Raw genomic sequence first — 25,237 nt, 5'->3', positions numbered from 1 at the left:
CAGCCCTACGATTTTCTACATTACAAATGCTTATCCAATTCCCTTTTGGAAGCCATGTGCCTCTGCCACACTCTCAGGATGTACATTCCAAATCATAAACACTATTTAAAAATTCTTCACTCACGGCACCTTTTGCCAATCACCTTCTATGTGCTCCTCTGGTTCTCAAACCTTCTATTAACAGAAACAGTTATTCTCTAGCTACTCCATCGAGACCCCTCATCATTTTGGACACTTATTTCAAATTTCCTCCCAAACCTCCTTCGGAGAACAACTCCAACGTCTCCAATTTATCCAGGGAGGAATTCCCTCATCCATGGAATCACCCATTCTTGGAGATCTTGTCTGCACACTCTCATGGCAAAACAAGGTCAAATACAAATTGGTAAGCTGCTTCATTTCACAAACAGCAAGGAAACAGACAGAGGAACAGTCAAAGGACATTCTACATACTTAGCACAATCATCTTTCTATTATCTAAAACAGGGGATTAACAATAAATTGTCTTGTGCCTACCCTTATTATCAGATGAACAATTAATTGCCTTGCCCCCTGACCCCTTTTTTATCAGCTGATTTACTTGTTGTTTCATTGGGCAGGATTTTCCGACCCTGCCAGCAGCAGCCATCATTGCAGACAAGAGGGGACATTTTGGAGAACTTTTTAAAAAATAAATTTAGAGCACCCAATTATTTTATCCAATTAAGGGGCAATTTAGCATGGCCAATCCACCAAGCCTGCACATCTTTTGGGTTGTGGGGGTGAAACCCACGCAGACACGGAGAGAATGTGCAAACTCCATACAGACAGTGACCCAGGGCCGGGATTCAAACCCGGGTGCTCAGCGCCGTAGGCAGCAATGCTAACCACTGTGCCACCATGCTGCCCTTGGAGAACTTTTGACCGTTCTCCAAATGTTCCTGCCCCATCCGCAACGATGCGCGCAGCTGGCAGGGCTGGGAAATCCCACCCACTCTCTTTCTTGCTGACTATTTCGAACTGGGAAAACTGATTTCCTGATTTTTCAGCAGGCCATTCCAGGCCCAGACCTACACCTTGTTTCTGATGAGATGCTACTTCACAGGTCCTTTTTGTTTTTGGTTAATTCTGAATCCAAGAATCCTTGGCAGTTCCAGCACATTCCAAACTGACGACACTGACCCAAAAGTTTACATTTTCTTCAGAAACCCTCTGCTCTGCTCTGCTCAATTGAATTGAATTGTCCTGTGCACATGGATGTGAATATTTGTTAGTCATTTCGGGCAAGGCGAGGAATTGTTTAATATCTCAGGTCTTGCTGGTTGATGTTGCTTGGGAATTAAGCTAAGAAATTGTCATTACACCTGTTTGAAAAAGACTACATAATGATATTCCCCAAACTGACCCATCTGACTTTAACACCTCTGGTCAATAATTGCAGCCTCTGGTCTCTCATTTTGAAACCGATGATAGTTACATTTGTTCGAAACACAACACATGCATACAACTCAATTCCAAAATCCTTCCAATTAAATGAACTCCCATTGTAGGAAGGTGACACCGTCCTTTTCATAGAATTTACAGTGCAGAAGGAGGCCATTCAGCCCATCGAATCTGCACCGGCTCCTGGAAAGAGCACCCTACCCAAGGTTAACACCTCCACCCTATCCCCATAACCCAGTAACCACACCCAACACTAAGGGCAATTTTGGACACTAACGGCAATTTATCATGTCCAAACCACCTAACTTGCACATCTTTGGACTGTGGGAGGAAACCGGAGGACCCGGAGGAAACCCACGCACACACGGGGAGGATGTGCAGACTCCCCACAGACAGTGACCCAAGCCGGAATCGAACCTGGGACCCTGGAGCTGTGAAGCGATTGTGCTGTCCACAATGCTACCGTGCTGCCCGTAAGATTGAGAAGGCGGGGCCTTCATGAATAACCTCAGCCGCTATGGGAATTGAACCCACACTGTTGGCCTTGCTCTGCATCATTAACCAGCTGTCTAGCCAAGTGAGCTACACTGCCTCCCTTTTATGGAATAACTAAAATATGCACAGTACATCAATTATAGAACAATTATAACCATAGAAGATATAATGTTTGTTTGCTTAAAAGAAGTGGTAACAGCAGAAATGGGGCAATTATTGACTTCCAGGTAGGGAGAAACCGGCAGCTTGTCCTCAGAATCGAGCTCGCAGAAATTAGTTAAGGTGAGGGATAAGTAAGGAGAGCAGCGGTAAAGCAGCAAGTTAACATTTGTGAAATAATTTGTGAAACACAGAAAGAATAATCATACTCACCTAGCCGTTAATGCAGAGGAACTTGGTACTATAACCATCACTAGGGAGACAGTATTGAATAAACTGATGGGATTAAGGGCAGATAAGTTTCCGGAACCTGATGGCCTACACCATAGGGTATTAAGGGAGGAGGCAATGGAGCTAGTGGATGCATTGGTTATGATATTTCATATTCCCTGGATTCTAGAAGGGCCTGGTGGATTGGAAACACGCTAATGAGAGAGGCAAAAAGTAGGAAACTAAGACCGGTTAGCTTGATCTCTGTGGTGGGGAAGTTGCTGGAATCAATCATTAAGGAGGAGATGACTGAACTTTTGGAAAGATAAAGCTCAATCCACCATTGTCAGCAGGAAGGGTATGCCATGCTTTGCAAACTTGCTAGAGTTCTTTGAGGACGTAACCAGCAAGGTGGATAATGGGGAACCTGTGGATGTGGTCTATCTAGACTTCCAGAAGGCCACATAAATACTGATCCAAAAGGTGAAATAGCAGGGGATTGGGGGTAGAGTACCAGATTGAATTGAATATTAGCAGAATGACAAGCAGAGGATAGGGATAAATGGGTCCTTCTCTGGCTGGTGAACTGTAACTAGCGGCGTGCTGCAGGGGTCAGTCCTCGGACCTCAACTGTTTATAATTTATATAAATAATTTGCAAGCAGGGACAGAGAGTAATATTGCAAAATTTGTGGATGGTACTAAAATAGATGGGAAAGCAGGCAGTAAAGAGGAGATAAAAATAGGCTGGGAGATTGGGCCAAAATTTGGCAGATGGAGTTTAATGTAGGTAAGTACGAAATTATCCATTTTGGCAGAAAAAATAGAAAGGAAAATTATCTAAATGGGAAGAAGATTCAAGACGGATGCCTTTGTTCGTGAATTGCAGAAAATTGGTATGCAGATACAGCATGTAATTAAAAAGACAAATGGAATGTTCGCGTTTATTGCAAAAGGAGTGGAGTATAAAAGTAGAGAAGTGTTGTTGCAATTGTATAGGGTGCTGGTGAGACCACATCTGGATTACTGAGGCCAGTTTTGGTCTCCTTATTTGAAGAAGGATATGGTGGCAATGGGGACAGTTCAGAGGAGGTTCACCAGATTGATTGGCGGGATGAAAGGGTTGACATATGGGGAGAGATTAAACAGTTTGGGCTTATACTCATTGGGAGTTTAGAAGAATGAGAGGGAATCTGATCGAGGTGTATAAAATGCTAAAATGGATTGATAAAGTTACTGTAGACCAAATGTTCACCCTTGTGGAGAAATCTAGAATGAGAGATCAAGGATATAGGTTGCGAGGCGGTAGATTTAGAACTGAGATGAGGAGGAAATGACTCTCGCAGAGGGTGGTGAATTTGTAGAACTCGCTGACCCATAGTGTGGTGGAATCGGAATCATGGTTTCAAGGAGGATGTAGGTATATTTCTGATTTTAAAAACGGCTTAAAGGGATTTGGGCAACAGGTGGGGAGTGAATTTGAGACCGGGAAGCGATCAGCCATGATCTGTTTGAATGGTGGAGCAGGCTTGAAGGGCTGAATTGCCTACTTCTGCTCCTAATTCCTATGTTCCTATGTTCGCTGCCAAAAAATTCTCACTTGTACAGATATATTTTTAGGTGCCCCAGTGCAACTTCCATCAATTCTTTTATCGGATTCCCATAGTGGCTGCTTCCTGCCATGTGAAAGTGTACAGGTCCTGCACAACAGGGATGTCTGACACTCCCAAACAGAAAATGGCACTGGGGTCTTAACTATGTCTGGAGAATTGGATTTGAATGAGTCAACGAGGCATCCACCTACTTCTAGTGGGAATGTTGGATGCCCATATTGAGGCCAACTGCACAAGCTTCTGGCAGGAATATGGGAAAAAAAATATTCTTTTGAAATTTTGCTGTCACTCCTGATCCATTTCTGGTGGAAATATTCCTGCTGCGCAGAGACACCAACATTGGAGTTGGTGGGCAGATTTTCTCCTTTTTTTGACAATGTATCAAGTGAGGTGGGAAAAGCAATGTGTATCCTGTTAGCCGCATTGCCACCTTTTCACACCATATATTTTGACACGATGTCAAAACAATTCTGATTTTCTTTTTTAAATTTAGCGTACCCAATTATTTCTTTTCCAATTAAGTGTGGCCAATCCACCTAACCAGGCACATCTTTGGGTTGTGGGAGCGAAACCCATGCAGACAGGGGGAGAATGCGCAAACACCACACAGACAGTGATCCGGGGTCGGGATCGAACCCGGGTCCTCAGCGCCATAGGCAGCTGTGCACACCACTGGGTCACCGTACCACCCATGTCAAAATAATTCTGTGAAGTGGGTCCCATACTACCACACTGGCGGGATGGGGCATTCCAATAACATCGGCCCCCGATAGATGGGCAGCCTGATTTGAAAACAATAAAAATTTAAAAAGCACAAATACTCCACAGAAGATCCCCTTCCCCAGGGAACACGATTCCCCCACTGACCCTGAACCTCCCCAATAGAAGCCCCTCCCAGGCAGTGCCATGGCAGGGGTAGTGACAAGGGGCAAGATCCTCTCCCTGCCTGGTCCTGTATTTGCATGTACCACCCTAGTGGGGATCATTCACCGTCTCCATTTGTTACAGCCTGACATCCTGCCAGCGTGTGTGGGGCGGGAGGGAATCTCAACATGGAGGGGAGGGTGTTGAGATAATACAGCAGGGAAGTCTGCAAATTATATTTAAATGTATGGTATTGGGGTTCTTGACATTTCATGGTCGGGTCCCAATTAAGTCACTGGCGGGGGACGCAGAAAATCAAGCAGGGAAATCGTGCTGGTGTGATAGCCATTTTGGGAGGCCCTCCTTGATTCTCAACCCCACCTCATTCCCACATGCCAAAAAAGGCAGCTTATGATTGGAATTTCCAGATCTTCCCAGTCGTGCTGAGTTCAACCCCTGCCATGGGCTGCTCGATGGCGGGACGAGCGAGCCAGGCAATTCACCATTGACATTGGCGCGATCAAAAGGTCCCGCCAGCGGCAGTTCATCTCCACTGCGGGAAAACCCGCAGTGGGGAGGGGGGTGCTGGATAATTCCGGCCTATGTTTCTGGACACAAAGCCAAGGAATGGGTTTGTTTTTCCTACTAACCATTTTTAATGACATAACCTCCACATCTGCACATCGAGGACCCTCTGCTTCACTGTTTAGTTTAACATCTTACCATTTAAGATGTAGTCCCTTTCTCGATTTGTTTCCAGAGCACAGTATTCGTCACTTTTCTGAACTGAGGTGCAGCACTTAGGGTCAGCACAGTAGCATAGTGGTTAGCACAGTTTCTTCCCAGCTCCAGGGTCCCAGGTCCGATTCCCGGCTTGGGTCACTGTCTGTGTGGTGTTTGCATGTTCTCTTCGTGTGCGTGTGGGTTCCCTCTGGGTGCTCCGGTTTCCTCCCACAGTCCAAAGATATGCGGGTTCGGTGGATTGGCCATGCTAAATTGCTCTTAGTGTCCAAAAAAATGTTAAGTGGGGTTACGGGGATGGGGTGGAGGTATGCGCTTGGGTGGGGTGCTCTTTCTAAGGGTCAGTGCAGACTCGATGGGCCGAATGGCCTCGTTCAGCACTGTAAATTCTATGATTCTATGAGCATCACAGATCATCCCATCTGCCCGTCCTGCCTAACAACGTTTTCAGAATCATCACAATTTTTCTATTCCAGACAGACAGCCCAGCTCCACCCACTTTCTTACATCACTGCAGCTCTCTAATAAACACCTATTTCTTAAAGGTACACCCACTGCTAAACTAGGGGCTTTTCACAGTAACTTCACAGTAACTACTTGTGGCAATAAGCGATTTTCATTTCATTTTTCATTTCATATCCTCCAAATTTAACACCACTCATTTATATATTTACAAACTCACATTTATTTCACCACTATGTTGGCAATCACTAGTAATAATTTCATACATTAATTAATTGCTTATCTTATGTTTTGCATTTCCAAAGATCGAACGAGTGAACGTACCAGTTTTTAGTGTTTTTATTGCCACTTGAGTTCTGTCATTCCAAACACCTTGCCATACTTCTCCAAATGTTCCAGCACCTAATTTCTTTATCAGTTTAAGAGAATTACGAGGAATTTCCCATTGATCCACAGTGTTGTAGGATAATCCAACAGTCACTGGCGTTTCTAGCTGATGATTTAAAACAGAGAAAGAGTCAAACACCTTTACAGGAATGCCGGAAGTTAGAATCCATTAGATTGTGGAATAATTAAAATGAAGATTCGCAAAATCTATAAGAAACTCTTGCCATGATTTTGTCATAAATTAAACTCAGAGCAAAGCAACATTTTATAAGTGATTTTTATTTTTCAAAACATAACGTGTGTTTCCTCCGGGTGCTCAGATTTCCACCCACCATCCAATGAAGGGCAGGTTAGGGGGACTGGCCATGCTAAATTGCCCTTAGTAGCCAAAAGGTTAGGTGGGTTACTGGGTTCCGGGGATAGGGTGGAAGCGTGAGTTTAAGTTGGGTGCTCTTTCCAAGGGCAGATGCAGACTCGATGGGCCGAATGGCCTCCTTCTGCACTGTAAATTCTATGCTTCTATGATTATGTAACAAATTTCATTTATAATATTCTGGGAGAAGCCACATATTAATCAGATAATATATTTCTACTGATGGGCTCAAGCATAAATACAGGTGCTCTGATACTACAGAAATTAGTATAACCACAACAAGATAATGGAACGACTGCCTGACCACCACATTAAACAGAAATAAATTGCATTTATCTCGCACTATTTAACCATTCATAATGTCCTAAAGTGCTTTGAAAGCAATGAAATAATTTCAATATGTAGTCACTGCATAATGTTGAGAAACACTGCCGTCCATTTATCCACAGCACACTCCCACAAACAGCAGAAGGATACATGACCAAATAATCTTTTTTTTAAAATAAGCCTGGTTGAGGGATAAGTACTGACCGGGATGCCCAGAAAATCAGGTGTTCTTCTTTGAGCGGGATTTTTGGCATCCACCTGGCAGGGCATATATCCAGGGATACATCATCACTCCCCACTCAGTATTGAACCGGAGGGCATCAGCCTGGATCAGCCTGTTCGGGTTTCCGGAGTAGAGCCTTGAACCCAAAACTTCTGAATCAGAGGTGAGTGTAATATCACTGAGTCAGGGCTGGCATTATAGCATGAAACTAATAGAATGGGACTAGAATTAGGAAACTACTCAAGATTGTACAGGTTGGAGTTCTTTTCCCTGGAATAATTAAGACAAATTGAGATTTTCAAAATTTTAAAGAAGTTCGACAGGTGGATGCAAAGAAACGGTTTCCACTTGTGGGCACGTTCAGCACAAATAGACATAAATATAAAAGGCCCGTAACAGATTAAAGAAAGAATTTAGGGGGAAAATGTCTACAAAGTGGAGATTTTAGAATTTTTTCCGAAAGGTAGAGTTTAAACTTAGAAAGTAGGGAATGGGGGTTGGCCATTTACCCCTTGAATCTGATCTGTAATTCCATAACATTGTAGCTGATCTGAGACCCAACTCTATAGTCACACACTGTTGCTTGGCAATACAGAACTTAAGTATTCCAGAAAAGAGAGACATGTTGCTGAAGCTTTTCATTTTGCACGCATGAAATGAAAAAAATCGCTTATTGTCACGAGTAGGCTTCAATGAAGTTACTGTGAAAAGCCCCTAGTCGCCACATTCCGGCGCCTGTTCGGGGAGGCTGTTACGGGAATCAAACCGTGCTGCTGGCCTGCCTTGGTCTGCTTTCAACGCCAGCGATTTAGCCCAGTGTGCTAAACATCAGGCCAAATGTTAAGAATGCCAATTTTCAAGAGAAAAGGATGCTGATTAGCCAAGGCAGTGCCTTTGAGAAATCAACAGGGAACTCTCCAACCAAAAGAAATAGTTTGCCAGAATCTACTCAGGCTGTTCCCCCACCATTATCACAAAAAGTTAAATCAAGTCAATCTTTAAGCTTCTAATTTCAGTCATAGAGGGGAATTTTGAGCCCACACTAACTGTTTGCAGCATCAGCGGTGCGGCAAGAAAATCCCGCAAGAATTGGGAACCGCGATTCTCGCCAGAGAGATCACGTTTCCTAATTTTCAGCACCCCTTGCCAGTGATGTCACAGGGTTCATACCCACAAAGGCCGTGAACCTCATTTTAATAGATGTACATTTTAAATATCATTAGCGGGCCCCCGTCATCTGATTTCCCCCCCCCCCCCCCCCCGCCTCGCTACATATTCATCCCTCAGTTTGCATCCTTTCTATAGTGTGGTGACCAGAACTGTATATAGAGCTCTAGCTGTGGCCCAACAAGCATTTTATGCAGTTCCATCATAACGTTCCTGCTCTTATATTCTATGTCTCGGTTTGTATCCTAAGGAATACAACCCTAGATTATGTAATCTCTCCTTGTAGTTTAATTCTTGGAGATCGGGGCGGGATAGCCCGACCCCCCGCCCAGGGCCGGCGTCAATCCCGCCCGCGCCATGTCCCGAATTCTCCGACCCCCGAGATTCGGCAGGGGCGGGAATCACGCTGCGCCGGTCGGCGGGCCCCCTGCGGCGATTCTCCGGCCCGCGATGGGCCGAAGTCCCGCCGCTGACAGGCCTCTCCCGCCGGCGTGGATTAAAACACCTACATGACCGGCAGGATTGGCGGCGCAGGTGGCCGCCGGGATCCTGGAGGAGCGAGGGCGAAGGCCGATCTGACCCCGGGGGGTGCCCCCACGGTGGCCTGGCCCGCAATTGGGGCTCACCGATCGGCGGGCGGGCCTGCGCCGTGGGGGTACTTTTTCTTCCACCTTCGCCATGGTCTTCACCATGGCGGAGGCGGAAGAGACCCCCTCTCCTGCGCATGCGCCGGTATGACGTCAGAAGCCGCTGACGCTCCGGCGCATGCGCAGACATACGCCGGCCGGCGAAGTCCTTTCAACCCCGGCTGGCATGGCGCCAAAGGCCATTCACGCCAGCCGGCGGAGTGGGAACCACTCGGTGTGGGCCTAGCCCCTCAATGTGAGGGCTTGGCCCCAAACGTGCGGAGACGTCCGCACCTTTGGGGTGGCCTGATGCCGGAGTGGTTCATGCCACTCCAACACGACGGGACCCCCCACCCCGCCAGGTAGGGGAGAATTCCAGCCCAGATATCATTCCAGGTAATCCATATCGCACTCCCTCCAAGGCCAATGTATCCTTCCGATAGTGTGGTGCTCAGAACTGCTACAGTACTCCAGGTATGGTCCAACCAGGGCTTTATGAAGCATGGCTTTTCACCGTTGCAATCTACTCCTTTAGAGATCAGGGGACAGAATTTTCTCCCCTTGTTGATTATTTTCTGAATTTTTTCAATATGTTTTGATGATTTAAATACTTGGACTTCCAAGGTTCTTTGGGTCCCCACTCAAGCTTTATATCATTTAGAAACAACCCTGTTCTTTCCTTTTAGGTCTGACCATTTACCTACACCAAAATCCTTTTGCCACAGTTTTGAGCATTAACTCAATGAAGTAATGTATTTTTGTAATTTCACACATTCCTCCGCACTGCTTAAAACCCTACCTAGTTTTATGCCATTGGCAAATTTGGAAGGTGGTTATCAATCCCAGGGTGGCACGGTAGCACAGTGGTTAGCACTGTTGCTTCACAGCTCCCAGGTCCCAGTGCTCAAATCTCCAGTGTGGAATTTGAATCAATGAAACTTGGCTCAGAGGCAAGAGTACTAGCCACTGAGCCAGAGCAGATGCCGTTTGTGCATTTAAGTAGACACTTGTGGTGTAATTGTATGACCCCTCCTGCTGGTATTTTCAAGTCCTGCTGAAGCCGATGGACTTTTCAACGGCTCACAGTATTTTCCATAAACTTCCACCCTTGATGTCCAAGTGAGGGAAGGCAATAGAATGAAATGGGGGCAGAACAGAGGTGGTAATTAGAATGGGGGAAGATTTGCCGCTTAAAAACTGGCATTGATCAGCTGAGCCTGTTTATTCGACGTAATCCTACATTATTCACTTACTGCAGTGCAAAGGAGCTTTCAAAATAAGTTATTATTTACATTTCCTTGAAGCATTTTTGTACTGTGACTGAAATACAAATCAAAAATAATCAATTTGAAACTGCTGCTTAGCCCACAACTTAAATAGTGTGTTTAGTTTTGGGCATCGTACTCTATGAAGGATGTCAAAGTCATGGAGAAGGTGAAGAAAATATTTATTGAGATAATACCAGAGAAGGGGGAGTCATGGGTCAGGCAGCAGAAACTGGGCTTCTTTTCATTAGAAGAGAGAGATCAAGAGGAAATATGATCGAGGTACTCAGAACAATGAAGGCAGTTTTAGAAGGCAAAGAATAATTACGGCACTGGAAAGCGAGTCAATGACTGTGAGCGTAACAACAACAGCTTACGTGTACACAGCACTTTTCATGATTTTAAACCGCACTTCACCTGAGTGACTATCAAACGGAATTTGACATTAGACCACAGACTGGAATGTTAGAGTAAGTGACCAAAGACTTTGTCAAATTTTGCGGGTTTTAAAGAGCATCTTAAAAGGATGAAGGAAGGGCAGCATGGTGGTGCAGTGGTTGGCACTGCTTCCTCAGGGCGCTGAGAACCCAGGTTCGATCACAGCCCTGGGTCACTGTCCGTGTGGAGTTTGCACATGTCTGCCGTGTCTGCTTGGATTTCACCTCCACAACCCAAAGGTCTGCAGGTTCGGTGGATTGGCCACGCTAAATTGCCCCACAATTAGAAAAAAAATTGGATACTCTAAATTTATTTTTTTAAATGGAGGAAAGAAAGGTTGAAAGACTCACAGATATAGGGAGAAAATTCCAGAGCAGAGAGTCTAGAAAGTTGAAGATATGGCTGCCAATGATGGGGTGATTAAAATCAGGATACACAAGCGGTTAGACTTGGGGGAATGAGAATTTTTTTAAACTGTAGAACAGGAGAAGGTTACAAAGACAGGGGACAGAATTTTCTCCCAAAAATTAAGAAGTTGTAATTTCGGCTGAAAAACTCGTAACGAATCTCGGCTGCTGTTCCAGCGCAATTTGCATCACAATCTTCCCGCACTTAGTCACTTGATTGGAGGGGAGGGCGTGGTTTGCATCACCACTGAGATGGGCGGAGCCTAAACATGCCTGCAAGCCCAGCTTCACAGAGATCTCAAAGTGATTGTTCCGGCCCCAAGTAATAATAATAACCTTTTATTGTCACAAGTATGAAGTTACTGTGAAAAGCCCCTAGTCGCCACATACCAGCATCTGTTTTGGGCAAGCCTGTACAGGTACTGAACCCATGCTGCTGGGCTTGTTCTGCATGACAAACCAGCTGACTAGCCCATTAAGCTAAACCGGCCCTACATTTCCACCCCGCCCCCCCACCACCCTCACCACATCGACAGCATTGCGCTTTCCTTTCCTTCACCCCTCCAGCATCATCCCCCTCTCCCCCCCACCCTCCAATGGTCTCTCTTCAGAATGTTCCCCCCCCACCTTGATGCCGACATCAGGGCCCCTAGTTCTCTGTACCAGTGCCCCACACCCCCTGCTCCCCCAGCTGTGTGGCACCCCATGGGGTCGCTAAAGCCCCCATCCCTTCATGCCCTCTCTCTTTCAGGGCACGCCACCTTTCACAACACTCTGATTCAGCCCCAGGGGCTATCCTGGGAGAGTGATCGAGTTGGTTTGGGAAGAAATTATATGACCAAAGAGCAAAAGGGAAAGGTTAGGGGGCTGGTTTAGCTCAGTGGGCTAGACAGCTGGTCTGTGATACAGAACAAGGCCAGCAGCATGGGTTCAATTCCCATACCAGCTGAGAATTCTGAATTCTCCCTCTGTATACCTGAACAGGCACCGTAATGTGGCAACTGAGGACTTTTTGTTTTTAGTGCTAATGCAAGCCTACTTGTGACAATAAAAAGATTATTATTATTATTATTATGCCCTTTGTCCCTCTATTTTACCATTAACATCTTTCGAGTCACCCATCTAAAGTGCTAAATTTTTTATTTCTTTTTCTATTTGATTGATTTGACACATGGTTTGTTGAATTCAGTTTTCCAACATTTTTATTTTTTATTAATTCTTCAGACTCTGTAGAAATTCACCATTATTTTCCCCTGGTGGAAAGAGTAATCAACCATTAAACTGTGCCTCTCGCCATTGCTGACTATTTGCACATTTGGCAGGTCAAAGGGGTGTGGATTTTGCCAGTGAAAAAGTGGTTTGTCCACCAAATCAAAACTAAAAACAGATCACAGCCAAGAGGAGAATCCTTTGTTGCATTTAACACCCCTGAAAAGTCTTTCCAAACCATTGAACCACTCTGCTCATACCTAACCATTTGGAACCGGCAGAAGGTTTTGTGGTAACAATGCAAAAACAGTGATTTACTCTGCGTCAAAATTCAGCTGAAAAATGAATGAGTACAGGGCTCAATGGAGGAAAATAAAGTTTACAATCAAATTATACATGTGCTTTAAAATCAGGCATCACATCACCTTCCGACATGGAGCTTCCAGCCTTGTACACAAGCCATCTTGATGTTGCATATAGTGCTTGACGAGTTCTGCCAAGGTTTGGAATGTTGCCCTTTTTGTGATAAAAAATCCACCTTCATCCAACCGTCTGATTTTATAATGTTTCACGCTGTCTTCAGCACGAACTGCAAAATGTATGTTAAATACAGAGATAAACAACACTGCACTCAAAATGCACTTTATTCAAAACAAGCAACAATATTGATAGTAGGTAGTAGCTTGGAGAGGAGCGAAGTGAAAGAAACGGCATTAAACCTAAGCCACTTTGATTGGAACTATGCCTGAACCAAAGACGTGCCTCCTCATAAAGGATTGTCAGCTGAAAAAACAAACCAACCATCGCATTATTAAAACATTACAAAAGAGTGGTTTACTGGAATGGTGCTGTGAGCTGTCTAATGCGTGCTTATAGCAGGACAACCCTCACTTTGGACTATGCCTTTGATTTTAATGAGCGTGGAGTAAAACTGGTTCGACGGCATTCTTAAGCCTCATAAATGATGCAGACCTAATTCAGGGAAGATTTTCTACTTCCTTGGATGCTCAGTGGATGTTTGTGTTTTTTACCCAATCACAAGCTTGTGCCTGGTGTGAACCGCATTCACAGTAATAGTTAGCAAATGAGCAGCTTCTGGGGTGGTGGGTGAGAATTCAGCCTACAATGATAATATTTAAATGCAACCTGTATTTCTTAAAGGGGGAGGTGCTCTTTCACTTTGTTACATGTTCTTGTGCTGCAATGAAGATACAACGGCGACAGCAAAAGATACAACGGCTTGTGTCATGAAGGTCCTGATGAACATGGTCTGCAGGAGGTTCAAGGATATGTATTTAACAAGTGTATATGGCCTCCAACCACTAGGCGTCATGCAAGATTAACAGGACACTGTAACTGGACAGAGCCAGTCTTGATCAGAGTTACAGGAGCTGTTAGTCGCATGTTTGGTTAGTAATAGTTTAGTTTACCCAGTTTATTCAACATTAAATAACTAGTCTTGAACTAGATGTTCATTTATTGTCATAGTACACAAACATAACAGGAGGAAGGGGTACAGATTGGATTTGGATTTGATTTGTTTATGGAGATGCATATTAGGTTTTATATTGAGGTTAATGTCATTTTTGTATTGTGTCAGTTTAAGATTGAGGTCAAACACTTCCTCAGAAAACTATAATGGCTGACACAAAGTAGAGCATAATCCTAAATTATTCAGGATCTAATTTCTTTGAAGAAGAAGGATTGAAAAAGACAGGTTGCTGCCAAGTGTGAATAACAGATTTCCATTGTGTACTTAATATTGAAACCATTACTGCTTAGAGTGCCTGACCATGTTAATTCAAACACCAAAAGCTTGCATTTGTACAGTGCCTTTAATGTAGATAAACAATTTAAAGATTATTCATGGAGATATAATCAGAAATCATAGAATTCCTACAGTGCAGAAGTAGGCTATTCAGCCCATGAAATTTGCACCAACCCTCTGAAAGAGTACTTCATAAAAGCTCACTCCCCGCTCTGTCCCATTCACCCCTTAATCTAACCTACACATCTTTTTGGACACTAAGGGCAATTTAGCATGGGCAATCCACCTAACCTGCATATCTTTGGACTGCGGAGGAAACCGGAGCACCCAGAGGAAACCCACGCAGACACGGGGAGAAAGTACAAACTCCACACAGCCAGTGACCCAAGGCCGGATTTCAGCCCGGGTCCCTGACACTGTGAAGCAGCAGTGCTAACCACCGTGCCATCATGACGCCCTAAATGGACACTGATCTGAAAGAGACGTTACAGCACTGACCAAAAGCTGTATCAAAATCTTCATGATAAGAAGGGCATGTAGAAGCAGAAGAAATTAAAATAATTCGAAAGCCTTTGTCCTATAGACAGCCAAATGCACTGCTGTCAGTGATGAGATAAAAGATATACAGAAAGCTGGGGCTTTTGAGATGGGGAGACTGTAGGAAAGCAGGAGGTTACAAATAGGGTGCATGACCATAAGGAGATTTACACATAAAGAGGTGGATTTGAAATATTGCTGGGGTCTGAAGTCAATGTAGGTCAATAAGGACAAGAGAGAGTGTGAAGGTGCTTATCATGAAGAGAACAACAACTGCATGTAGAATTAAATATCAAAATTATGTTGACAAAAAAAAAACTCATTTCTAAAATTGAGATTGCAGTTCATCTTAAGGCTACAAAACGGGCCGTCTCTATATTCATAAGAAATCCATGTTGGTAGATATCAACTGAGTTAGCTCAACCAGCACAGGTGCACCCAATCCCCCATAATCATAGGATCCATAAAATAATTAAGTTGCTTGCATTTTCCAAAGTACAGGCACCTTATTTTCCTCAGTACAGAGACTTGTAAGACAAGGAAAATGAGCTATGTCCGAGATTAACAAAATAAATGGAGAAAAGAAAAGAAAAGCAACCCAACTAGAAATGTTAGAATATTTATTGTTGGAAGTTTCCAGCTGAATCCGGTCGGAGTGAGGACAGAGTGACTGCTCGGTAAGTAGTAAAGATTTAAATTGTTCGCGCAGGCCCATAACAGCTGATTGCTGTTCCCACGTGGGGCGCAGTGGTTGCTGGTAAAGTGTTTTATTTTTACCTGTATTTAAGTTGGGCAGTTCCGAAACCCTAGACACTACACTTGTAATGTCCCCCACCCTTCCACCTCCTTTAACCCAAGGGATAGAGTGAATAATAGGTAAGCTCTTTCTTTCTTTTTCCGTTTTTATCAAGAGGGGATGGCAGGGAAGGCAGTGCAATGTTCCTCCTGCAGAATGTTTGAGGTGAGGGACGCATCAGTGTCCTTGCTGATATCACCTGTGGGAAGTGCACCCATCTCCAGCTCTCCAGAAACTGTGTTAGGGAACTGGAGCCGGAGCTGGATGAACTTCGGATCATTCGGGAGGCAGAGGTGGTCATAGATAGTAGGCATGATGTGGGGATGCTGGCATTGGACTGGAGTGAGCACAGTAAGAAGTCAACACCAGGTTAAAGTCCAACAGGTTTGTTTCAAACACTAGCTTTCGGAGCACTGCTCCTTCCTCAGGTGAATGTAGGTTCAGGGAGGTAGTTACTCCGAAGAATCAAGATAGATGGGTGACGGTGAGAGGGGCTGGGAGGAAGCAGTCAGTGCAGGGATCCTCTGTGGTCGTTCCCCTCAGTAACATATATACCGTTTAGGATACTGTTGAGGGGGACGACCTACCAGGGGTAAGCCACGGTGAACGGATATCCAGCACTGAGTCCATCCCTGTGGCTCAGAAGGGAAGGAGGGAGAGCAGGAGAGCAATAGTTATTGGCGACTCGATAGTTAGAGGGACAGATAGGCGGTTCTGTGGCAGCAAAAGAGATTCACGGATGGTATGTTGCCTGCCGGGTGCCAGGGTCCATGACGTCTCGGACCGTGTTTTCAGAATCCTTAAGGGGGAGGGGGAAACAGTCAAAAGTCGTGGTGCACATTGGTACCAACGTCCTAGGTAAGAGAAGGGACGGGGATTTTAACAGGAATTTAGGGAGCTAGGGTGGAAGCGGAGAGCCAGGACAAATCATGTTGTCATCTCTGGTTTGTTGCCAGTGCCACGTGCCAGTGAGGTGAGGAACAGGGAGAGAGTGCAGATAAACACATGGCTGCAGGGATGGTGTAGGAGGGAGGGTTTCAGGTACGTGGATAATTGGAGCACATTCTGGGGAAGATGGGACCTGTACAGACAGGACGGTTTGCACCTGAACCAGAGGGGCACCAATATCCTGGGAGGGACATTTGCCTCAGCTCATCAGGGGGGTTTAAACTAATTTGTCAGGGGACTGGGAAAACAAGCTGTAGTCCAGAAGCCAGCGTTGAGAGTAGTGAGGTACTGAGGAGGGTATCAAGGTCGCAGGAGTGTACCGACAGACAGAAAGGTGGGTTGAAGTGTGTCTACTTCAATGCAAGGAGCATCCAGAATAAGGAGTAGGTGAACTTGGAGCGTGGATTGATACTTCGGACTACGATGTTGTGGCCATTATGGAGATATGGGTACAACAGGGACAGGAATGGTTGTTGGAAGTTCCGGGGTACAGATGTTTCAGTAAATGTAGGGAAGGTGGTAAAAGAGGTGGAGGAGTAGTATTGTTAATCAAGGATAGTTTAGCGGCTGCAGAAAGGTAGTTCGAAGGGGATCTGTCTACTGAGGTAATATGGGCCGAAGTTAGAAATCGGAAAGGAGCGGTCACATTGTTAGGAGTTTTCTATAGGCCCCCAAATAGTAATAGAGTTGTGGAGGAAGAAATTTCAAAACAGATTATGGCTAGGTGTGGAGGTCTCAGGGTAGTTGGCATGGGTGACTTTAACTTTCCAAATATTAATTGGAACCTCTATAGGTCGAACAGTTCGGATGGGGCAGTTTTTGTACAGTGTGTGCAGGAGGGTTTCCTGACGCAATATGTGGATAGGCTGATGAGGGGGGGGGGGCACATTGGATTTGGTACTAGGTAATGAACCGGCCAAGTGTTAGATTTGTTTGTGGGAGAGCACTTTGGAGATAGTGACCACAATTCGGTGTCTTTCACTATTGCAATGGAGAGGGATAGGGCCATACGGCAGGGCAAGGTTTATAATTGGGGGAGGGGTAATTATGATGCGATTTGGCAAGAATTGGGGAGCACAAGATGGGAACAGAAACTGTCAAGGAAAGGCACAAATGAAAAGTGGAGCTTGTTCAAGGAACAAATACTGCGTATCCTTGATAGGTATGTCCCTGTCAGGCAGGGAAGAAATGGCCGTGTGAGGGAACCATGGTTCACAAAAGAGGTTGAATGTCTTGACAAGAAGAAAAAGGAAGAAATAAAAAATGAAAATGAAAATCGCTTATTGTCACGAGTAGGCTTCAATGAAGTTACTGTGAAAAGCCCCTAGTCGCCACATTCCGGCACCTGTTCAGGAAGGCTGGGACGGGAATTGAACCATGCTGCTGGCCTGCCTTGGTCTGCTTTAAAAGCCAGCAATTTAGCCCACTGTGCTAAATCAGCCCCTGCTAAACCAGTACGTAAGGATGAGAAAACAAGTTTCAGTTGGGTCATTTGAGGGTTACAAGGTGGCAAGGAATGAGCTAAAAAAAAGGGCTTAGGAGAGCTAGGAGGGGGCATGAGAAGTCCTTGACGGTTTGGATCAAGGAAAACCCCAAGGCTTTTTAGTCTTATGTGAGAAATAAAAGATTGACCAGGGTGAGGGTAGGGCCAGTCAAGGACAATAGTGGGAACTTGTGCATGGAGTCAGAAGAAATAGAGGCGTTGAATTAATACTTTTCTTCAGCGTTCACCAAGGAGAGGGGCCATGGTTTTGAGGATGAGAGTGTGATACAGGCGGGTAGGCTGGAGGAGGTAGATGTTCTGTGGAAGGATGTATTAGCAATTTTGAAAAACCTGAGGGTCGACAAGTCCCCTGGCCCAGATGGAATATATCCAAGGATTCTTTGGGAGGCAAGGGATGAGATTGCAGAGCCTTTGGCTTTGATCTTTGGGTCCTCACTGTCCATGGGGATAGTGCCAGAGGACTGGAGAGTGGCAAATGTTGTTCCTCTGTTCAAGAAAGGGAATAGGAATGAGCCTGGTAATTATAGGCCAGTTAGTCTTACTTCGGTGGTCGGTAAGTTAATGGAAAAGGTCCTGAAGGATAGGATTTATGACCATTTGGAAAGATGCAGCTTAATCCGGGATAGTCAACACGGATTCGTGAAGGGTAATTCTTGCCTTACAAATTTGAGTGAATTCTTTGAGGAGGTAACTAAGCGTGTTGATGAAGGTAGAGTAGTTGATGTCGTATACATGGATTTTAGCAGGCATTTGATAAGGTTCCTCATGGTCGGCTCATGAAGAAAGTAAGGAGGTGTGGGATAGAGGGAAATTTGGCCAATTGGATAAGTAATTGGCTATCACATAGAAGACAGGGTACTGGTGGATGGAAAATTTTCAGACTGGAGACCAGTTACCAGCGGTGTACCATAGGGATCAGTGCTGGGTCCTCTGCTATTCGTGATTTTTATCACTGATTCGGAGGAGGAGGCTGAATGGTGGGTTAGTAAATTTGCTGATGACACCAAGATTGGTGGAGTAGTGGATGAGGTGGAGGGCTGTTGCAGGTTGCAAAGAGACATTGATAGGATGCAGAGCTGGGCCGAAAAATGGCAGATGGAGTTTAACCCTGATAAATGCGAGGTGATTCATTTTGGTAGAAAATATTTGAATGCATTTGCAGGGTCAACGGCAGGGTTCTGAGGAATGTGGAGGAACAGAGAGATCTTGGGGTTCATGTCCACAGATCTCTGAAGGTTGCCACTCAAGTGGATAGAACCGTGAAGAAGGCTTATAGTGCGTTAGCGTTTATTAACAGGGGACTTGAGTTTAAGAGCCGCGGGGGTTATGCTGCAACTATACATGACACTGGTGAGACCACATTTGGAGTATTGTGTGCAGTTCTGGTCACCTCATTATAGAAAGGATGTGGAAGCATTGGAAAGGAGATTTACCAGGATTCTGCCTGGTTTGCAGGATAGGTCTTATGAGGAAAGATTAAGGGAGCTAGGGCTTTTCTCTTTGGAGCGGAGGAGGATGAGAGGTGACTTATTGGAGGTTTATAAGATGATGAGGAGGATAGATAGAGTGGACGATCAGAGACTATTTCCTCGGGTGGATGTAGCTGTTACAAGGGGGCATAACTATAAAATTCAGGGTGGGAGATATAGCAGGGATGTCCGAGGTAGGTTCTTTACTCAGAGAGTGGTTAGGGTGTGGAATGGACTGCCTGCTGTGATAGTGGAGTCGGACACTTTAGGAACTTACAAGTAGTTACTGGATGGGAAGATGGAACACACCAGAATGACAGGGAGTGGGATAGCTTGATCTTGGTTTCGGACAATGCACAGCACAACATCGAGGGCCGAAGGGCCTGTTCTGTGCTGTACTGTTCTATGTTCTAATACAAAACTTAAAACTTAGAACATTAGACCAGAGCAGCAAGTAACATGAACTGGCACAAATCAGTTTCATTTTGTTCAAAATTAAACTCAATGGGCAGGTTTTACCATGTGTGACATGGGTCCTGATGCTGAAAGCAGGAGTAACGCCGCTGAGAGTGGAAGCAATCAGCCAATCAGCTGAGTGCGTGAATCATGTGGCCAAGGCAGGCCAGAAGTCAGGGTGTGAGGTGTCATTTTTAAATGCCAGTCCAGATAACCTACAATATCTAATTGAGTCTGAACCATTTGGAGCTTTGCGTCAGCCTCAGTGGAAACGAGAAGAATCAATAAAGTGATTGAAAGGAAGCCTCACAGATGTAAAGGAAGACCTGCAGATCCAGCTCTCATAAAAGACGGAAGAGTGTGGCGGCAACAGACAGGAGGTGTGTGATCTGAGCAGAAGAAGAAAAGACTGGCATCTGGGTTTAGTTTTGTATCTCTGCAGGTTCTGCCGCAAGCAGCTTGTGAACGGTGGTGACCTATTTTCCTCAGATGGGTGGAAGAGACACTTGTTCCTTCAGCTACGCTTCCCCAGGAAGGTGGATCTCACCAAGGGCGGCAATGTCAATCACCCAATATGATTGTAGTTCTTTCCATACTTAATGATCCAAGAGTGCTCTAACATTCCAATTTGTAAAATTTAAGATGTCCTTCCTTTGACCACAATGATGGTCAACCCACAGCGTGTGGTTCCCAGGCAGGGGAAAGGGGGCAGGCTATTTTAAAAGCACCTGTTCTCGCTGCTCCAAACATTGTGCAACAGCATTCTAAAAGTGTTCCAATGCCTTGTGTCTGTGAGCAATGCTCTGTGGATGCCATAATAATAATCGCTTATTATCACAAGTAGGCTTCAATGAAGTTACTGTGAAAAGCCCCTAGTTGCCACATTCCAGCTCCTGTTCGGGGAGGCCGGTACAGAAATTGAACCCGCGCTGCTGGCCTTGTTCTGCATTACAAGCCAGCTGTTTAGCCCACAATGCTAAACCATAACCTGTATTCACATCATACTTATGGCATTGGGGATCTCATATTCCCCGAATCCTTTGGGGAATACGCACTTCCCGATAAGGTGGTGGGCAACTGACGTACTTCTGGTATAAAGCCGGCCGGCACTCACTCGGTTGTGTAACGCCAAGTACCGCATATCCAGGGCTTTGGAATAAATTATTGTTGTTTCACTCAACTCAGTGTGGACTCCCCCTTCTTGCAGATACAAAAGTGGCCATGAAAGAAAAAAATGCATTCAAACTCGAAATATCAGAGTTGTTGTTTATTTGTGTTCTATTTGTGTTCTGTTTTTGTGTCAAGCATCCCTATGAAAGGATAAAGCTTCTGAGCAATGTTCACCAGATTTCAATTATGAAACCATTATCCTTTGACAAATTATTTCCCTAGTTTCTTAAAAGCAGTAGGCAATGCTTCGGGAAAGACATAAAAGGGTTCAGTCAATTTAACGTCAGCGTATTAATTTAAAATTTAGCATAATTATGTTAATAGAGCACTTGCAGTAACTGAAATTATGGTTTTCTAATTACTGATCCAATGTTGTGAAATGTAAAAAAAAAATCAAATAATTCAGGAACAGAATTGTTTCACAATTATAATTAATTATTGTTTAAATGTGCAAAACTATTGTCGCCTACACAATGGAAATGTATTGACCCTCCCTTCAGTTATCTAATCCAATTGTGAGCATTGCTACTTCATCATCATGTTGTCCTCCATTTCCTGACTTTTCTTTTCCCCAGAGAGCTTTCGCTGCAAGAACAACATTACCAGTTTGTACATTTGAAAAAAATCATGGGATCCTCAATGATGCATTAAATGTGTGGATAATTCATGTATAATACATTTGGAGATTGTTTGCAAAGCAGACAAACATGTACATGGAAAGAAATGTTTGGAATGTTGCTTTTCATGTTACATAAGTGAAGTTGGATAACAAGAGTACAATTCTGAAGTTTCTGGATGAGCGTATACACGGCAGCATGGTAAACAGTGAGCACACTAGAAGTAGATCTCAGGTGGATGGAAACACAGCAGTGAAATGGGCAGGCAAATAGCAGATGCAACTTCATGCAGGTAAGCGTGATGATACATTTAGGGAGAAACCTGGAGAACTAGTATAATATGGATAGTACTTTATATGGAGGAGAGAGGAGATGCAAGGTAATAAATAATTTATTTACATTGCAATCCAAATTATCAAACAGATTTGCAGTTCCTTTCTGTTGTGTTTTTCTGTCACGCATCCCGATGCAAGGATAAAGCTTCTGTGCAACTTTTACCAGATTTCAATGAAGAAGCCACTGTCATTTGATAAACTATCTGCCAACATTGATTTGGCAATGCCTCAATGCTGGAGATTCATATTCACAAATATTTAAAAGCAGCATGACCTCAGCTGGAATTTTAGGTACCAGTTTAGGAAAGTTGTCATGCTCTTGGAGGCTTTTGGAGCAGATTTACCAGGGTGATCCCAGGGACGAGGGAGTTTAGTTATCAGTAGAGAATGAAGTATGTTCTCCCTAGTGCAGATAAAGCTAAATAGAGATATTCAAAATAATTGGGGCTTTTGATCGAGCAAGTAGAGGGAAAATATTTAGTGAGTCAGTAATAACAGGTCACAAATTTTAATACTTGGCAGAAGAACTAGAGGGCAAGTGAAGAGAAAGGTCTTCATACCGAGACTTGTTACGACCTGAAACGTGTTACCTGAAAAAGAGTGATGGAATTAAATTCCACTGGAAATTTCAAAAAGCAAGCTGACACCCATTTGAAGAGACTAATTTGCAGGGTTATGGTTAAAATGTACGTGTGAACTAAATTGGACAGCTCGTCCAAAGAGTTGGAAAAGGAAGAACAGGTTGAATGGCCTTTCTCTGTGCTGCAGGATTTAATGATTATTTTTCCTTTGGCAATATTCGGCAGTCTCTATACAAAATACATTTCACAAACAACTGGAAAGGATCAAAAGGATTAAATGTCAATACCAATCCAGATAAATGAAGTTAATGCTGCATTTTGAAAATAAGCTTCAAATGCTGAAGATTGGAAATATCCTGGAAGCTGTCTTTGGAAATAATAAAAGAATTTCACTATGTTGACAGAACAGTTACATGCCCTCTGGGCAGCACGGTAGCATGGTGGTTAGCATAAATGCTTCACAGCTCCAGGGTCCCAGGTTCGATTCCCGGCTGGGTCACTGTCTGTGCGGAGTCTGCACGTCCTCCCCGTGTGTGCGTGGGTTTCCTCCGGGTGCTCCGGTTTCCTCCCACAGTCCAAAGATGTGCGGGTTAGGTGGATTGGCCATGCTAAATTGCCCGTAGTGTCCTAAAAAGTAAGGTTAAGGGGGGGTTGTTGGGTTACGGGTATAGGGTGGATACGTGGGTTTGAGTAGGGTGATCATTGCTCGGCACAACATCGAGGGCCAAAGGGCCTGTTCTGTGCTGTACTGTTCTATGTTCTATGTACAACCTCAGTGTCACAAACACAGAAATGCAGGATTCCAAAATAAGTTGTGCAGCCTCATCTGAATATGCTCGGGATTTCAGATTTGCATGTGACTAACCAAATGAATTTCAAATATTCAGTGGCGGCATGAAAATTGAGATAAAGGACTAGAAGCCAATAGCCCGTGATGGAAAATAGTTTCACTTTGAAATAACGCTTTACATTCCAAAACAAACTAGTCATTGTACATTTTTAAAACGTAACAAGAAGAACATTCAGCAGCATATGAAATGCAAACGAGTCAAATTTACGTGATCATTCAGTTGGACCACCACCACAATACCAAGGATCCAGCAGAATGGCTTGAATAACAGGTCAGTGCTAGCCATGCAGGAGGTTCCAACATTCATTTGGAATTTTGATTCAGGTTTGTAAAGGGTGGAGTCCCAGCCACCCTTCAAAAAGCAACTTGGATGGAAGGGAAAGCATCAGCAGTTCCCTTTACTGGCAATTCCCACTTTCCCAGGCCGTATCCAAGGAGGATGTTAAGCCCAGGGAGATGAGGCATATAGGACCTGAAAAGGGTGCAATGGCCTGCACCAGGCATTCAAGCCAGGTCAATGGCCTGAACAGTTACAGTATTGGGTTGTTTCTTACTTGGTCCCATTCTCTCTCTCTACGTGTTGTGTCCTTGTTGACTGAAGGTAGTTTCTCACAGCACGTTTCGGTGCCATAATATCACAATGGGACAAGGAGAAGAAGCAGGCTACTACCTCAGCCAGTACTGGGACAGAACCCAAGCTGTTGGTGTTATTATAAATGACGTTCTAACTAACTGATCTAACCCTTCTCCTTTTGATACTATTACACAGGAGAAATAAGGTAATCAAAGCATGGAATACCCAAGTTGACGCCAATCATAGCTGGACATTGGAATTGCTGGTAGTCAGACCTGTGGCATTGGATACCCATGAGCAGCCTTCCTAATCACCCTGAAAACCCCATATTTATACAAAGGTAAATGCTGTGAAATAGCATCAGAAAAGTGTGGGGCACTGGAGAGGTCACTACAGTTGTAACTGCCAGGATTACAGCCTGTGTTCTTTTGGGATCAAGGTGCTCTTACATTACTGCAGTGTCACTGATTCTGGATCCATGGATTCTGTATCCGTGACCAGCACCAGCTGGTATAAAAGCACAGTTGTCCAGCTGACCAACTGTAGCAATCTATTTGTTGTGGTCCTTCCAATCAGCTGTTAAATTGCAACCTCCAACTCTGGCCTTCCAAACATGCTTAACTGTTTTTGCACCAATCAGTATGCTTCTCGCAGCTAAACAGCAGAATCAGCACTCGACAAGACTAAGCAATCCCACAACTAACCGTTCAGATCAAAGCTTTGCAGCCCTGCAACATCCAGTTATGAATGAATCAGTGATGGGTAGACAAGGAGGCTCAAGAACATCCTCACCATCAATAATGGCAAAAACTCAGTGTACCAGTGCACAAGACAAGGCCGAAGGTTTTAGAACCATCAATATCCAGAAGTGTAAGGTGAAACGTCCATATCAGCTTTCGTGAGGTCCTCATCACAGATTACAGTCTTCAGCCAACTGGATTTATTCCACATGGTGACAAAAACAGCTGAGCCGGACAAATCGAATTGAGCCAATTACCACCTGATCAGTATGCTCTCAATCATAGGCAAGGTGATGGAAGGGGTGGACGACATTGCTATCAAGCTGCATTTACTCAACATTACCCTGCTCACTGGTGCTCAGTTTAGGCTCTGCCAGGGTCAGTCAGCTCCTGAACTCAACACAACCTTGGTCGAAAAATGAACAAAAGATCTGTACTCAAAAGTAAGGTGAGAGTGAGTGCCCTGGAGTGATACACAAGACAAATTAAGGTGTTTGTAGTTCTT

The 25,237-nt window shown here is 44.5% G+C and overlaps 1 protein-coding gene across 1 annotated transcript in view; it reads right to left on the bottom strand.

Moving 5' to 3' along the window:
• frk (fyn-related Src family tyrosine kinase) overlaps positions 1 to 25,237 on the bottom strand; it is a 140,169-nt gene that overhangs the window by 21,109 nt on the left and 93,823 nt on the right. The window contains exons 3-4 of the mRNA XM_038799643.1: positions 12,813 to 12,976; positions 6,290 to 6,458 (exon numbers count right to left, since the gene is read on the bottom strand). Of these exons, the coding sequence (XP_038655571.1) occupies positions 6,290 to 6,458; positions 12,813 to 12,976 (333 nt within the window). The remainder of the gene's footprint in view (positions 1 to 6,289; positions 6,459 to 12,812; positions 12,977 to 25,237) is intronic.

Source organism: Scyliorhinus canicula, chromosome 6 (genome assembly GCF_902713615.1).
Source record: "Scyliorhinus canicula chromosome 6, sScyCan1.1, whole genome shotgun sequence".
In the NCBI taxonomy this organism is placed as follows: domain Eukaryota; kingdom Metazoa; phylum Chordata; class Chondrichthyes; order Carcharhiniformes; family Scyliorhinidae; genus Scyliorhinus; species Scyliorhinus canicula.
This window is presented reverse-complemented; position numbering and strand designations above follow the sequence as displayed.